Here is a 15,247-nt window from a genome sequence, read left to right as displayed (position 1 = left end):
CCTCTGGTCTCGTTCAGGTGGACCAATGGGTGACCCAGGGAGGCAGAGACCCGCTGCCTCTGGAGGAGGAGCACTGCTCGGTCGTCGAGGTGACAGAGGAGGAGATCCAGAACTCGGTGAAGTTCGTCCCCAGTCTGTCTGCAGTGGTGAGTCCTCTGGCAGCAGACTGGACCTCTTTTTTTTTTTTTCTTTTTGTTTTTAAACTTGTCTTGTCCATCATCAGAACAGCAGAACGGTCGTGTGGCTCCTTTTTGCGCTGAACACATTTGCTTTGCCAAAGGAAACTTCATAAAGTATTCCAGTAGTAGTAGTATGTTCACCTGGAAACAGGAGGGTTAAATTTTCAAGATCAAGATGGAAACTGTTTACCTTTTTTGTTGATTCAACTGTTCTTTTACGTTGTCATTTTATTTATTTTACCTTTATTTAACCAGGAAGTCTTTGAGAATAGAATCTCTTTTGTAAGGCAGACCTGGCCAAGGTAGCAGCCAAACAAATTCCAAACAACAGAAAACACACATGAGACACAATGAACAATAAAACACAATAACAACTGTTCAACCATAATGGACTCAAGAAAAACAGTGACATTCCTCCTTCACTGCATTCTCCATCATACTTTTAAAATCAGTAACAGAAATGAATGTGTGTCGTTTTACAGTTTTTTGAAGATTATTCCACAACCATGGTGCATGATGGGAAAATGCTGTCAAAAGTCTGTCAGAACCCGCTGAACAGTCAAAAACAACCAAGTCATGTGGAGATATTTAGTAAAAAAGAGGAGGAAAATCTGTGTTCAGTCCAATATTCCTATTATTGTGGATGTGAGTTTTAATTCTGGTTATTTCCACCACTCACCACTAGATGTCACTAAATCGAACACACTGAACTGTTACCAATTGGGAGTGTTTTATTGTGCAGAACCTGTGTTTATGATACGTTTGTTTGTTGGTTGGTTGGTTGGTTGGTTTCAGATCCTGGTGAAGGCCATGCTGAGGAAGCGTTCCTTCAGTAACCCCTTCGAGTGTCCCAGTCGGAGGGAGGAGCGTTCCATGTCGGCTCCTGGAAGCCTCCTCATGTAAGTGTCCACCCAGACCCAGACCCACCCAAACCCACACCCACCCAAACCCACCTAAACCCAAACCCACCCAAACCCATCCAAACCCAAACCCACCCATTCTCATCCAAACCCAGACCCACTCAAACCCAAACCCACCCAAACCCACCCAAACCCACTCAAACCCAAACCCATCCAGACCCACTCAGGCCCGTCAGAGGCTCCTCCTCTGCCTGCTCTATCAGATTACCCAGCATGCCTTTGTGCCTCAGCAGTGGCGGTGGCTTCGTGTTGCCATGGCACCATAACTCATCCTTTACCTGTACGCAGTCCCAGCGTCTCTCAGTGTTCTGTTGTGTGTCGCTTTCAGCCAGTCCAGACAGTTCAGAATTAAACCGACAACCTCAGACCGACCTCCAGTTTCAGTTTCAGCCAATGAATGTTCGTATCCCATCATGCACCTGAACTGTCTGCAGCAGAGGGTGAACTGTGGCGTCTGTAGATCTGCAGTTTTCAGCAGGACCGTAGTCGTGTTCTGAGGTCTGAGTCCGGTTCTGGAACCAAATACCCTACTGTCGTGGCAAAGAAATAGAAAAAATCATCATATATCAAAAGATTTTTTTGCTTTTATCTCATAATTTTCTTAAACAATTTCAGCTCTGCTCAAAACTACAAAACATTCAACAGTTTTCAGGATTTTAACCTTTTAAATGCCAGTTTAATAATTTGAAATCTGAATTATTTATTACATAAAAAGCACAAAAAAGATGATATTTTCCAGATAATAAATATTAATGGGATGGAACATTGGTTATGATTAAAGCATAACATAAAGAACTAAACTAAATCAATAAATGGATCTGATGTCATTAGTATTTTTTTTTGTCGTGTCAGGTTCTTCCTCCGGTTTCCCTCTTTTACCAAAATGCACAGAAAAAGTGCTCTAAAAAAATTTTTTTAATAAATTTTAAATATTGTTTTTGCCTTTTTTTTTTTTTTTTTTTTTTTTTTTTTAAATCTCTTAAACACTACTACCCTCTGGATACTGTCGCAGCAAAAATGTACAAACACCAAAAAAAAATGCAAAAATCATCATATATCAATAGATTGTCTTTTGGGTTGTTTTTTTTTCTTCTTTTTTTTAAATATATGTATCTCTTAAACTTCAGTTCTGCACAAAACTACTAAAAATTCAACAATTTTCAGAAGTTTAACCCTTTAAAAGCCAGTTTAATAATTTGAATTCTGAATTATGTATTACATAAAAGGCAAAAAAAAAGATTATATTTTCCACATAATAAATAATATTGGGATGGGACATTGGTTGTGATTAGAGCCTTGGAAATATCAAAGATTATCAACTAAATTGATTTAATTGCATTCATATCTTTTCTGTTGTGTTGGATTCTCCCTCTAGTTTCTCTCGTGGACAAAAATGCACAAAAAATGAAAAAAATCATCATACACCAATATATATTTTTATTTTTTAATTTAATTTTTTTGAAATCTCTTAAACTTCAGCTCAGCTCAAAACTACAAAACATTCAGCAATTTTCTGAATTTTAACCCTTTAAATGCCATTTTAATAATTTCAATTCTGAATTATTTATGACAAAAATAATAATATTTTCCGTATGACAAATACTAATGGGTGTGGGACACTGGTTGTGATTAGAGTCTTGGGTATGTCACAGATTATCAACTAAATGTATTTGACTGCATCAGTATTTGTTCTGCAGTGTCACATACTAACCTTTAATTTCCATTAAAACCATATTTTTTAACCTTTATATAACGTACGTTCTCTTCTGTCAACATTTAATTTAGAATAAAACCAGTGATATTGGACATTTGTAGTGTTTTCCTCCTGTCAGGTTTATGGGATGACTAGTGTTCATGTTTCCTCAGTTGGACTCAAGAGTTAACTGAGGTCAACGTGTCCTCGGTGTTTGAGGAGGATGGAACAACACTGCCCCCTGCTGGAGGAAGAACGTACTGTCAGTTCACTCTGCAGGGTGGATCAGAAAAACGTTGACTCAGAAAAAACAACAACAGAAAACCAAACTGTGAAGAAAATCCGCTCTTATATGTTTATTTTCCATGGAATTGTCCTTTGATTGACACCAGTGTCCTGGGTCAGTTTTCATGTTTCAGTGAAAAACACTAATTTAAATTGTGCAAAAAAAAAAATTATTTTGTACATGGAAGTGTAAGGGTAAATCTGAGATCTGTCTTCATTAGGGATATAACGATATGAAAATTTCATCTCACGGTTATTGTGACCAAAATTATCACGGTTATCATTATTATCACAGTATTGTTGAAATTGTGCTCAAAATGTTCAAAAAGTACTTAGACCCACACTGAAATAATTCAACCAAGTTGTATTTTGAAAAAAACACAAAAAAACAAATAAAATAATAGGCAAAATGCACTTTCTCTTGGCTGAAACATTCAAGTGTTAACCCTTAGTGGTCTGAGCCTATTTTGGTCGTTTTTGAGTACTTTTGATTTTGCCTTTATATACTATATAAAGAAATGTTTACTATACCCAAGTTTGGTATCTATTTTTTTCAGCACAACTTCATCTATATCATCTGACTATTATTTTTTTTCACTTTAACCTACTATAAAAGATAAAAGGACAGAAAACAAAAAAATTTATAAAATCCGATTTGAAAAATGTGTATAATTTATTACATAAATAACACAAATATGTTTATCAAACCTTTTCAAGGACTTTAAAAGTGAATATTGGTTCCAAATATTAGGTATATACAGTCAAAATTAGAATAAATTAAAACTATATTCAAATATTTGACATAAAAACATATCTTTACATCGGCGTATTCTCCGGAAAAGTGTAGTAATCAAACACGGTTATCATGATAATTAGAATTTCAACGGTAGTACTAACTGTCTGCAATTTTACCGCGGTTTATTGTTATACCGGTAATCGTTACATCCCTAGTCTTCATGGAGGACTAGTTTCACTGGTCTTTTACTTTGATGAATCAAACAGGACAAAAATACTGACATGTCAACCCCCAATAACATAAACAATAAACACATAGGAACGGATTTTCTTTGCATTTTGGTTTTCTGTTGTTTTTTTCTGAGTCTACATTTTTCTGATACACCCTCTATAGACAATATGATGAAGTGTCTCTGACTTTTTCATTTCATAATGACATAAAAGCCATGACAGCAGAAACATTTATTATTGAAGATGACGCACAATTTGAATCCAGGTAAAAAAAAAAAAAAAAAAAATCTGAAAACCGTCACCTGGAGTTTAGACCAAAGTCACATCTATATATGAGTGAAGATTCATGAGTCAAAGACCTGGTCTATGTCAATGATTAACACCAACACTGGATAATGGGTGTTAGTGTAGGAATTTAACACTGTTTATTATGGGATGGTTTTAGTGGATGGATCAGAATTTTAAAAAATCAGACAAAAATGAACAACTTTTCAATTCAGACTAAAACAAATAGTTAAAAATAGTCTGATCTTTAATAACATGAAATACGAAGTGTGCATAATATGTTCACTCAGACACAGGAAGGATAAATATTAAAAGATGATGGAAAATATTAGCTTTTTGTGTTGATTCAATAATACTTTTGTGTTGCAGTGTGGAGATATTTAGTTAAAAAAAACAAAAAAAAACAGCATAAACAGGAAGAAAATCTGAGTTTAGTCCAATATTCATATTATTGTGGATGTGAGTTTTAATTCTGATTATTTCCACCACTCACCACTAGATGTCACTGAATCGAACACTGAACCGTTACTGTTTTTTTGTTTGTAATGTAAACAAACCGTATTTTTTGATGCAAAAAACACACAATTTTTTTTCTATATACTACATAAAATTTTGATTTTATTTATTAATTAATTAATGTATTTATTTATTGCAGAAGATTAACACCAACATTGGTGGAAGGGTGTTAGTGAAGGAATTTAACACTGTTTATTATAGGATGGTTTTAGTGGATGAATCAAAATTTAAACAATCAGACAAAAATGAACAGCTGTTGAGTTCAGACCAAAAACAAATAATGAAAAATAATCTGACCTTTAATACCATGAAGAAAACATAAAGAAAATGTGTGTTTAGTCCAGTATTCCTATTATTGTGGATGTGAGTTTTAATTATTACCTCCACTCACCACTAGATGTCACTGAGTCGAACCCACTGAACCGTTCCTGTGTTTCTTGACCTGGTTCCGTTTCCTTCACGTTGACCATCACCATCTTTCCTCTGACCTCCACGCTGACCTTTGACCTCTCCGTCTTTTTCTCCCACTCTGCTGCAGGGACTCGTGGCCCTTCCGGCCTTCTTTAAAACTCCACCCCTCTCTCAGGTAACGCTCCGTGTGATTGGCTGTCTGTCCAGTGCCTCCTCATTTAGACTCCTCCTCCGCTGTGGCTTCTTCTCCTCCATCATCAGACGTGATGGAGCGGCTTCACCTCCGGCCTTTTCTTTGTCCTGTCCTCCTCCTCCTCCTGCTGCTGCTGCTGTCATTTAGTGCTTGGTCCATCCATCGTGTGGTGAAAACCAGGTTCCTCTGGTTGACGTTGAAGACATTCTTCTGGTGTCTGCTCTGATGTTCTTCTTCTTCTGTTTTTTTTTTTTTTTTTTTTTTTGTAGAAAGTCCAGCACCGGCGACGGGCCCCGGGAGGCGGAGCTGGAGGACCTTCATGAAGACGAACCGTCCTCCTGAGCCTTAAGATGCTCCGTCCACTCGGCGTCTCTGTCTTAAATCCATCTCGGTGTCATTTCTGTCACATCTGCAGAAGCTCCACCAGGTCCAGTCCCACCACCAGGTCCAGTCCCACCACCACGTTGACGCTCAGGCTTCACACTCTGGTTCTCTGCTCATTCCTCAGACATTTACCAGTCGATCTTCTGCATCCACTGAGCCCATATCACCTGTGAAGATGAGTTTATCTCCTGATACGTGCATGGTAAATATTTACACCTGATCATCAGACAAACTGACCCTGGTTCAGAAGATCCAAACTAAAAAACAGAACAAACTGACCCTGGTTCAGAAGATCCAAACTAAAAAACAGAACAAACTGACCCTGGTTCAGAAGATCCAAACTAAAAAACAGAACAAACTGACCCTGGTTCAGAAGATCCAAAGTAAAAAAAAACAGACCCAGTGTGTCTATCCGTCAGTGTCTGTTCTATGTGGATCAGAACCAGCTGAATGTGTGAGGCCGTCAGGTTTTGTTCTATGTTCCAGTCCTGGTTCTGTTCTATGTTCCGGTCCTGGTTCTGTTCTATGTTCTAGTCCTGGTTGTGTTCTATGTTCCAGTCCTGGTTCTGTTCTACATTCCAGTCCTGGTTCTGTTCTATGTTCAAGTCCTGGTTCTGTTCTATGTTCTAGTCCTGGTTCTGTTCTATGTTCAAGTCCTGGTTCTGTTCTATGTTCTAGTCCTGGTTCGTTCCAGTCCTGGTTCTTTTCTGTGTTCCAGTCCTGGTTCTGTTCTGTGTTCCAGTTCTGTGGTCTGGATGCACATCAATCTAACTATAGAAGTGGGCGGGACTTTCACTGGAGGAGAACTCAACTCATCCAATCACAGTCCATATCTGACTTCTATCAGTGATCAATAGGAACTAGACTGATATCTGGAACCACTTACATGTTCTAAACCATCAACAGATGGACCAGTAGAAGGAAAGGAACAGGTAGAAGATTTTAAAAATTAGTCAATCTAAATTTCTCAAAACTATAACCACATTTTGGAGACACTGAACCCGTTTACATCTACACTGATACTCCGATCATTATCCAATTTCTGGAGTTATCTGATTATTCCAGGATTTTGATATAAAGTCAGCGAATCGCCAAAACTGGTGACAAAATTTAAAATGACAGACTTCCTGTTGGTCAGATGTCATGGACCCAACAGACGTTTTTGTAGATCTCATTGGGTCCGTTTACATTCACACCAATACTCTGATCTTTATCCGACATCTGCAGTTATCTGATTATTCCAGTGAACGTGTAAACCGGATAATCTGATCAGATTTATCCAATAGCAGTAGTAATCTGTTTAGGAGAAATCGGATTAACACACCTAGGTTTCTGCCCAATACTCCAATGTCTTCACACATGTATACAGGTTAATGTGATTTATTTATTTATTTATTTTTTTTACATCTGCGCATGTGTTTGAAAAAAAGTCTGTAAAAATGGTAAACATAAATATAAGGGTAAACAAACGTCACGAAGCAGTGAAAAGTCTGCAAAGACTGACTTCTGGAGTGAACAGGAAACAAATGTCCTGCAACAACAAATGAAAACTGTCCACGTCCAACATCTGTTTGATCGGAGGAAAGACAGGAACGGAGACACATTCCAGTACTCGTCCTTTAGAATGTCCCAGATAAGACCTGCTGTTTGGAAAAGGACAGGAAGTGGACAGAGCGTGTGTACGGACTCCGATGGACTGAAACATGGAAACCAGGGTTTTTCCATTACGACAGTTATCGGATTACTCCCAGTTATCAGATTACTCATAGTTATCAGATTACTCCCAGTTATCAGATTACTTATAGTTATCAGATTACTCCCAATTATCAGATTACTCCCAGTTATCATATTACTCCCAGTTATTGGATTACTCCCAGTTATCGGATTACTCCCAGTTATCAGATTACTCCCAGTTTCAGATTACTCTCAGTCATCAGATTACTTCCAGTTATCAGATTACTCCCATTTATGGGATTACTCTCAATTATCAGATTACTCCCAGTTATGGAATTACTCCCTGTTATCAGATTAGTCCAGTTATCAGATTACTCCCAGTTACTGGATGACTCCCAGTTATGGGATTACTCTCAGTCATCAGATTACTCACAGTTATGGGATTACTCCCAGTTATCAGATTACCTCCAGTTATCGGGTTACTTCCAGTTATAGGTTAATTCCCAGTATCAGATTACTCCCAGTTATCAAATTACTCCCAGTTTTGGGATTACTTCCAGTAATCAGATTACTGTGTTCATGTAAAGGGGCTCAGTGTCCAAATGCAGATGTTTATATAATTCTAAATAAATCGGATCAGTCATTTTCAGATCAGTTTGTTCAAATGTCGACACTGGTGACCTTGAGTTTAACCAAAGGTCACTGAAGGTCAGAGGTCATGGACCCAAATGAAGGTCCATAGGAACCAAAGGTCACTGAAGGTCAAAGGTCATGGACCCAAATGAAGGTCCAGAGGATGATGTCGAGGCCTTCGCTCCGACCCCCAGGGCTTGGATCAGTGGTTTTCTTCTTCCTGTACATAGACGTCCTCTCAGTGTTATTGCGGGTCCGTTTGGTCGGATCGGTGCCATCGTTGGGTTCTGGTCTGGAGCTCTACCCGTGATGCCTTCACTGTCACTCTATTCCCATGGGAAAAAACACCTCTGTGTTGGTATCTCGCCATGTTCTCTTTCTGTTGTGTTTGTCTGGTTCCTTCTGTTCTCTAACACTAATGTGATGCGTTCACTGACCTGTAAACCGCCCTTTTAACCTTAATTTTACAGTTTAAGTCAGAATTGGAAATAACTGGACGTCCGTTAGTGTCAGATGTTCTGGTTTTTGCTCTGATTCTAAAACAGGTCAAATTTCTAATAATCTGTTTTTATGAACCAATGAAATTGGATTTTACACTGATACTCCTGTTCTTGAATGCAGCATTCAACTTTCATCATTTCAGATAAAAAAACTAAAGTTCTGGATATTTGTTCATCTCATCTTTTTTGCTTAATGTTTAACCCTTAAACTTCTCTTAGTTTCGAAGCAAAATAACATTTTACAGCAGTTTTTTCTTAATTCGTGGTAAATTTACTGATTCTCAGGTAAAATTGTGACTTAAAACAACGCAAAACTTATAGAAGACCATAACCACCAGAAAAAAAAAAAAATTGTCATAAAAAGTCAAAATTATGACTTAATATTTCACAATTTTGACTTTTCATGATATTTTTTGACTGGTAGTAATGGTCCTCCATAAGACTCAGAGTTTTCACATTTGTTAAATTCTATGTAGATGTTTTAGATGTTTTAAATATTTTAAATTTGTTTTAAATGCACAAATGCTGTTTTATCTACATCACTTATTTCCATTTATAGATTAAATTGATCTAATTCTGATGCGTTGATGCTGCAGATGGAGCCTGTGAACGTCCAAATGGATCCAAACAGTCATTCATACCATTTATTCAATATTGTCATCAGTATTTTGTATTTTTCAGTCTAAATCCTGTATTTTTCTGTATTTAATTAACTTATCCTTTAGATGTTCATTAAAAATTCAGAGTAAATTCAAAGGTTATTTACATCAAAACACAGAAAAACTGAAGAAAAACAGATTTTTTCAATCCAGTCTGTTATTTTATGTCCATTTTTGTACCAAACCTGTTTTTTTTTTATGCTGCTATGGATCAGCGGAAATATTCATTTTCTATTGGATGAAAAACAGTAAAAACCAGAGCATTTGAATATTTGAATATTAGAATATTTAATGGCTGTATCTGTGCTTCTGTCTGATGAACAGGATGGACGATAACGACGTTTATCCAACATGTTTATAGAACGGTTTACATCTGACCTTCATCCTCCTCCTCTTCTTCCTCTTCCTTCTCCTCTTCTTCCCCCTCTTCGTCCTCTTCCTCCTCTTCTTCATCTTCTTCCTTTTCCTCTTTCTCTTCCTCTACTTCTTCCTCTTCTTCCTTCTCTTCCTCCTCCTCCTCTTCTTCCTCTTTCTCCTCCTCTTCTTCCTCCTCCTCTTTTTCCTCCTCTTCTTCCCCCTCTTCCTCCTTCTCTTCCTCCTCCTTCCTCTTCCTCTTCTTCCTCCTTCTCTTCCTCCTCTTCCTCCTCCTCAAATTAAAACCAGACCAGATCCAGTGCAGAACTCTTCATGTCCAGTTATGATTCTCTTTAATGCACAGGTGTCAAACCTACGGCCTGTGGACCAGAACCGGTCCACCAAAGAGTCCGATCCGTCCAATGGGATGAATGTGCAAAAATGACACTGAACATATGAACGATTGATAGCGTTCACATCAGTTCAGTTCAGGTTCCACGTTCAGACCCATATGACCTGAAGTGGATCAGAACCAGCACAATAAGAACAGAATAAACTACAAATGATGACAAATACAAACTGTTTTAGGGTAAAAAAAAAAGCAAAGTTTCATGAAAATATTTACATTTACAAACTATCCTTTAACAAAAATGTGAATAAACTGAACAAACATGAACAACCTGAAGTGAAAAGAAGTTAAGTGTAATTTTAACATCATTTTATTGATGTTTATTAATCTTTTGGTTCATTTTTGTGCAGGTTGTGTTCTTGTTACTGTTTAATTTGTTCAGATTTTTTGTTTATTTCTGTTCATTTTTGCTTTTTTTTTTTTTTTTTACATATTTAAAAAAAAGTGAATAACCTGAATAAATATGAACAACCTAAAATTACTTAAGAGAAATAAGTGTAATATAATAATATTCTGCCTTTTATTAAATACTTTGTGTATTTTTAGCTCTAATCTATAATGTGCATGCATAAATGATAAGTTAAGGCAAAATATTGTTAAAATTGTACTAAATTTTCTAAAGGAATTTCATTTTTTTCAGGTTATTCACATCTTTTTTGTTTGGATAGTTTGTAAACGTAATTTTTTTCTTACTTAAATGTTGTTGTTTTTTTGCATTAAAACAAAAAGAAATCTTTGTATTTGTCATTTGTAGTTTATTCTGTTCTTATTTCACTGGTTCTGATCCACTTTAGATCATACTGGGCTGAATGTGGAACATGAACTAAAATGACTTTGACGTCCCTGATCTACATGTTTAGTTCAAATGTAAATATGTGTGCGTTCATGTTTGTTCAGATTGTCGGCTTCGAGGCTGAGGTCGGTCCTGATGGTGGAAACTTTTATCCAAGGGCTGTTGAAACCAAAAAAAAAGCTCCGAATGTCGGGTTTGTTGCATTGAATTTGCTCAGAACTCTTGTGCATTTTGACCTGGGGTTGTCAGCTTTACATGTATGTGTTTGTACAGACGTTTATCGGTGCAATATTTACCTTTAAGATCGCTGTGTTATCGACTCCTTCACTTTCACACATGGATCCTTTCTCTGTGTTTTCATCTTAATTCAAACTTCAGCTGTGGTGTGACTCATATGTACGTGTTGACACATTTCCCTTCACAGATACACGTTAGGATCGTTCAGAGGAAACTTCCAGAACATATGAACATGTGTTTTCTGATGCATTTAACCTTTAAACACCTGGAGCTGCTTCTGTGACTGCCTCCACATTCATTTTTTTTCTTTCCTAACTGCTTTGTCACCATTTATTTATAACATTATCCTCCTTTTATCAGTGAAAATCTGGTATTTTCATTATATTTAATTCACTCATCATGTTGATGTTCATTAAAGCTCAGATTAAATTCAAACTTATTATTTCAAAATGGAGAAAAACTGACAAAAAGAGACTTTCGGTCATTGTTGGCTGTTCAGGTCCTGTTTTTTTTCCCTTAAGTTTTGTCTATAAAACATCATAAAAATGAATAAAATCCCTTTAAATTATGTTAAAATGACATGTTGATAAATTCTTAAACCTTTAAAGACCTAGAAATGCTTTTGCGGTAACTTCAAAAAGCATTCCTAAGTGATTTATCATCAATTATTCTAATATTATCCTCCGCATTTTTCATTATAAATCAGGTATTTTTCTATATTTAATTCACTGATCATGTAGATGTTCATTAAAGCTCAGATTAAATTCAAAGTTATTTCAAAATGGAGAAAAACTGAGAAAAAGGGACTTTTGGTTGTTGGTGGCTGTTTAGGTCCTGATTTTTTCCTCACATTTTGTCTATAAAACATCATAAAACTGAATAAAATCCCTTTAAATTATGTTAAAATGACAACATCATTGTATTTCAAGCATGTTGATAAACTAACAAACCCTTAAAGACCGAGAAGTCACTTCAAAAAACATTCCTAAGTGATTTATGCCCATTTGCTAATTGTTTATCCTATAAATATACAAAATCATCCACAAACAGCAGCAGAACCTTCATAAAAGCATCATTGGTTATGTATCCCTCGATGCCATGTTGAAAAGGTCAAAGGTCATTTTCATTTTATCCAGTTCTTCAGTGGAAAATACAACATGCCTAAATTTGGATTTCATATCTAGTATTTACCATAATTCCCACAGCACTTGTAGGCATCATCAGACCATTCTTATGTGAAATAAATCCATGCATCTGCAGCCCCCCCGATCCCATAATAAAACCCATTGTGTTCATGGTCCGCAGTCCAGGGTCAGACCTGGACCAAGGGACTCTTTACCTGAAATCCAGGACTCAGTCGGACCCGGGTTTGTACATAATGTCGTCTCCGAGATGCTGTCGTCTTGTGTGTTTTTCTGAATGTGTTCAGTAACAGTCGCATGTTCACGCTCACGGAATGCACTCCCACTGTAAATATGTATGAATATATATACAGAAGCTATTTTTTGCATGCGTTTTGTACACTAGGTCAAATAAAAAACTACAATAAAAATAGAAAATCTGAGCCTCTGTCGTCTTGTCTGTCTGTGTTTGACTGGATGAGAAGAAACTAAAAATAGGACCAAGAGTCCAACGGCAAATTTAAAGATGGTAATTAACATTAGTTTGACCTTTCAAGGTCAAAGGTCATGGCACCAAATGTGACTTCCTATCTATTATCAATAGTAATTATATCAATATCTTCAACTGTTTTCAAGTTATAGCACTTTGAAATATGTCCCATTATATGGAAGAGGATTAGGGCCACTAGAAAAAGTCTAATATTTTGTTTTTATTATTATTATGAGAAAAAAAAATAAAGACAGAATTCTGAGATTAAAGACAGAATTCTGAGGGGAAAAAAAGGCAGAAATCTGACTTTTTTCTCAGAATAATAATAACAAATATATTGGACCTTATTTATTTATTTTTTCTTGTGGCCCTAATCCTCTTCTGTACCATTATAAACCAACTGGGATTTTAAAAATTTCAGTATTCAATAAAAATTAGTATTTAACAGTTCTTTGAACAAACGTGGTAGATCTTACCCCAAAGATGTTCCACAACAAACATCAAGTCATTCTGACGGTTTCAGAGAAGATTCTGGAAAAATTGTTTACGGACGACAGCGGATCTCGATCGTCCATCGGATCCTTCAGACCGTTGGATAAAAACCACCACATGAACAGGAGTAAAATTACTGTACAACTTTAATTCTCAGTCACAAAGTGCACATGAAGGATGATTCACTTTGGCAGCTGCACATTCTCACATTTCATCTGGAATTTGGTTTTAGATGAAGACGCTGAGCCCGTTTACATGACCATAAAAACCAGATCCAACCATTCAAATAAATTCATCTGTTAAAACATCCTTCAAATATTCTGGACGCAGTAATAATTAAATTCTTATGTGCTTTATAATAAAAACTGTTAAAACAATGAACCCCTTTACATTTACCATAAAAATCGGGTAATTATAATATTCAGACATGTTGCGTTTACTGTCACTTCAGAAATACGATAATCCATACAACCTTGTTTAGATGTTTCCATCCATTATTGGATTTATTTTGGAGTTCGTACAGATGTAAGGATGTAGAATTAAACTTCCTGTTATCGTTTTCCACTCACATAACTTGTAACTTCTCTTTCCTATGATATTTTTGTTATATTCCCCCTAGGGGTGGGCGGAGCTATAGAGTAATACCAGGAATTCTGTCTAAGATTATTGTTCAACCGATTTTTCAAAGACTCTCTCCAAGTTTTTTTACAAATTCAACACAAATTTACCACCAGGAGAGAAGCAGAGTTTAATGGATGAACTTCAGTTTTAGGAATTTTTACAAACGCTTGAAAATTTTAACTTAAAATTGGTCAGAGTGATCAGATTAAAAGTTAAGACAGAATGATGTTTGTCTTAGTTTGAACAACAAAGAAAGGAGAATTTAATGTAGTTTAATTAATAATTATCTTGAATTTAAAATTCAACATTAAGAGGAGGGGTGGGGTTATTAGTAAACCCCGCCTACTTTTTTCCACTCGCTTGTTTTTTGCACGTACAGATGTAAATACATGTAAATAAACCACATTCACAGGTATCCAGGTGTTAATCTGATCTCTCATAATCAGATTATACAGTTTACTTGAATAACCTGAAAACTCCAGATATCTGATAATGATCAGATTTTTAGCGTGGATGTAAACGGGCCCAGGGTCAGAGGTCAGAGGTCAGGGGAGGTTTCTGGGGCTTCAGGTGGTGTGTGTTTGTTTTCACAGTTTCGTCTTTTCTCACAGTGGAAGGTTTAGTCCTGATTTCTACGAGGATTATTGCTATAGATGACATCGTCAAAAGTATTGGGACACATCTCCAATCATTGATTAAAGGTGTTCTCATCACTTTCATGTCCACAGGTGAATATAATCAATCACATCCACACTCATATTCTACAAACATTAGTGGCAGAACGGGTCGACTCTTCTGACGCGGTACCATGATTGGACGCCACTTGTGGAATACGCCCACTCATGACATTTCCCTGCAACTAAATATTCCATTCAGCTCTTTGTGGTTTTATATCAACACTAGTGCGTCGACCCGTGGGAATCAGGGTTCTAGATCCTCTGATCCAGTTCAGTTCTGTACTTTCTTGGTAAATTCCAGGGTCATTTTCAGTTGAATAACCTCTCATCTGACATGTCTGTTTGTGCACAGGAAATCTGACACCATGGCAACGGGGCCCTATTGTTTATCTGTTGCTAGGTAACCCACTTCAATGATGATTCTATGATTCTGGCCATAGTGACGTGATTGTATGGGGTGGCCATGGTTCAGGAGGTAGTCCAATAACTGAAGGGTTGGCAGTTCAAATCCCGCTCTGTCCTAGTCATGTGCCATTGTGTCCTTGGGCAAGACACTTCACCCTCCTTGCCTCCAGTGTAACTCACACTGGTGTATGAATGTGTATGAGTGTTCAGTGGTGGTGGGAGGGGCTGTTTGGTGTGAATTGTCAGCCACGCCTCTGTCAGTCTGCCCCAGAACAGCTGTGGATACAGATGTAGTTTAACTCCACCACAGTGTGAATGTGAGAGTGAATGAATAATGGATCAATAATGTA

The 15,247-nt window shown here is 36.8% G+C and overlaps 1 protein-coding gene across 2 annotated transcripts in view; it reads left to right on the top strand.

Moving 5' to 3' along the window:
* Positions 1 to 6,089, top strand: part of camkk1a (calcium/calmodulin-dependent protein kinase kinase 1, alpha a) — a 74,825-nt gene extending 68,736 nt beyond the window's left edge. Inside the window, exons 14-17 of one of the 2 annotated variants that reach the window (XM_030153201.1) lie at positions 18 to 146; positions 975 to 1,078; positions 5,383 to 5,430; positions 5,718 to 6,089. In XM_030153201.1, coding sequence (XP_030009061.1) covers positions 18 to 146; positions 975 to 1,078; positions 5,383 to 5,430; positions 5,718 to 5,790 — 354 coding nt within the window. In that variant the 3' untranslated portion in view covers positions 5,791 to 6,089. The remainder of the gene's footprint in view (positions 1 to 17; positions 147 to 974; positions 1,079 to 5,382; positions 5,431 to 5,717) is intronic. The other variant, XM_030153202.1, reaches the window with a different exon arrangement.
* The last annotated feature ends 9,158 nt before the right edge of the window (positions 6,090 to 15,247 follow it).

This window comes from Sphaeramia orbicularis, chromosome 14 (genome assembly GCF_902148855.1).
Source record: "Sphaeramia orbicularis chromosome 14, fSphaOr1.1, whole genome shotgun sequence".
NCBI classification, from domain to species: Eukaryota; Metazoa; Chordata; class Actinopteri; order Kurtiformes; family Apogonidae; genus Sphaeramia; species Sphaeramia orbicularis.
The sequence above is the reverse complement of the archived record's forward strand: the minus strand, read 5'-3'. Positions and strand labels throughout refer to the sequence as shown.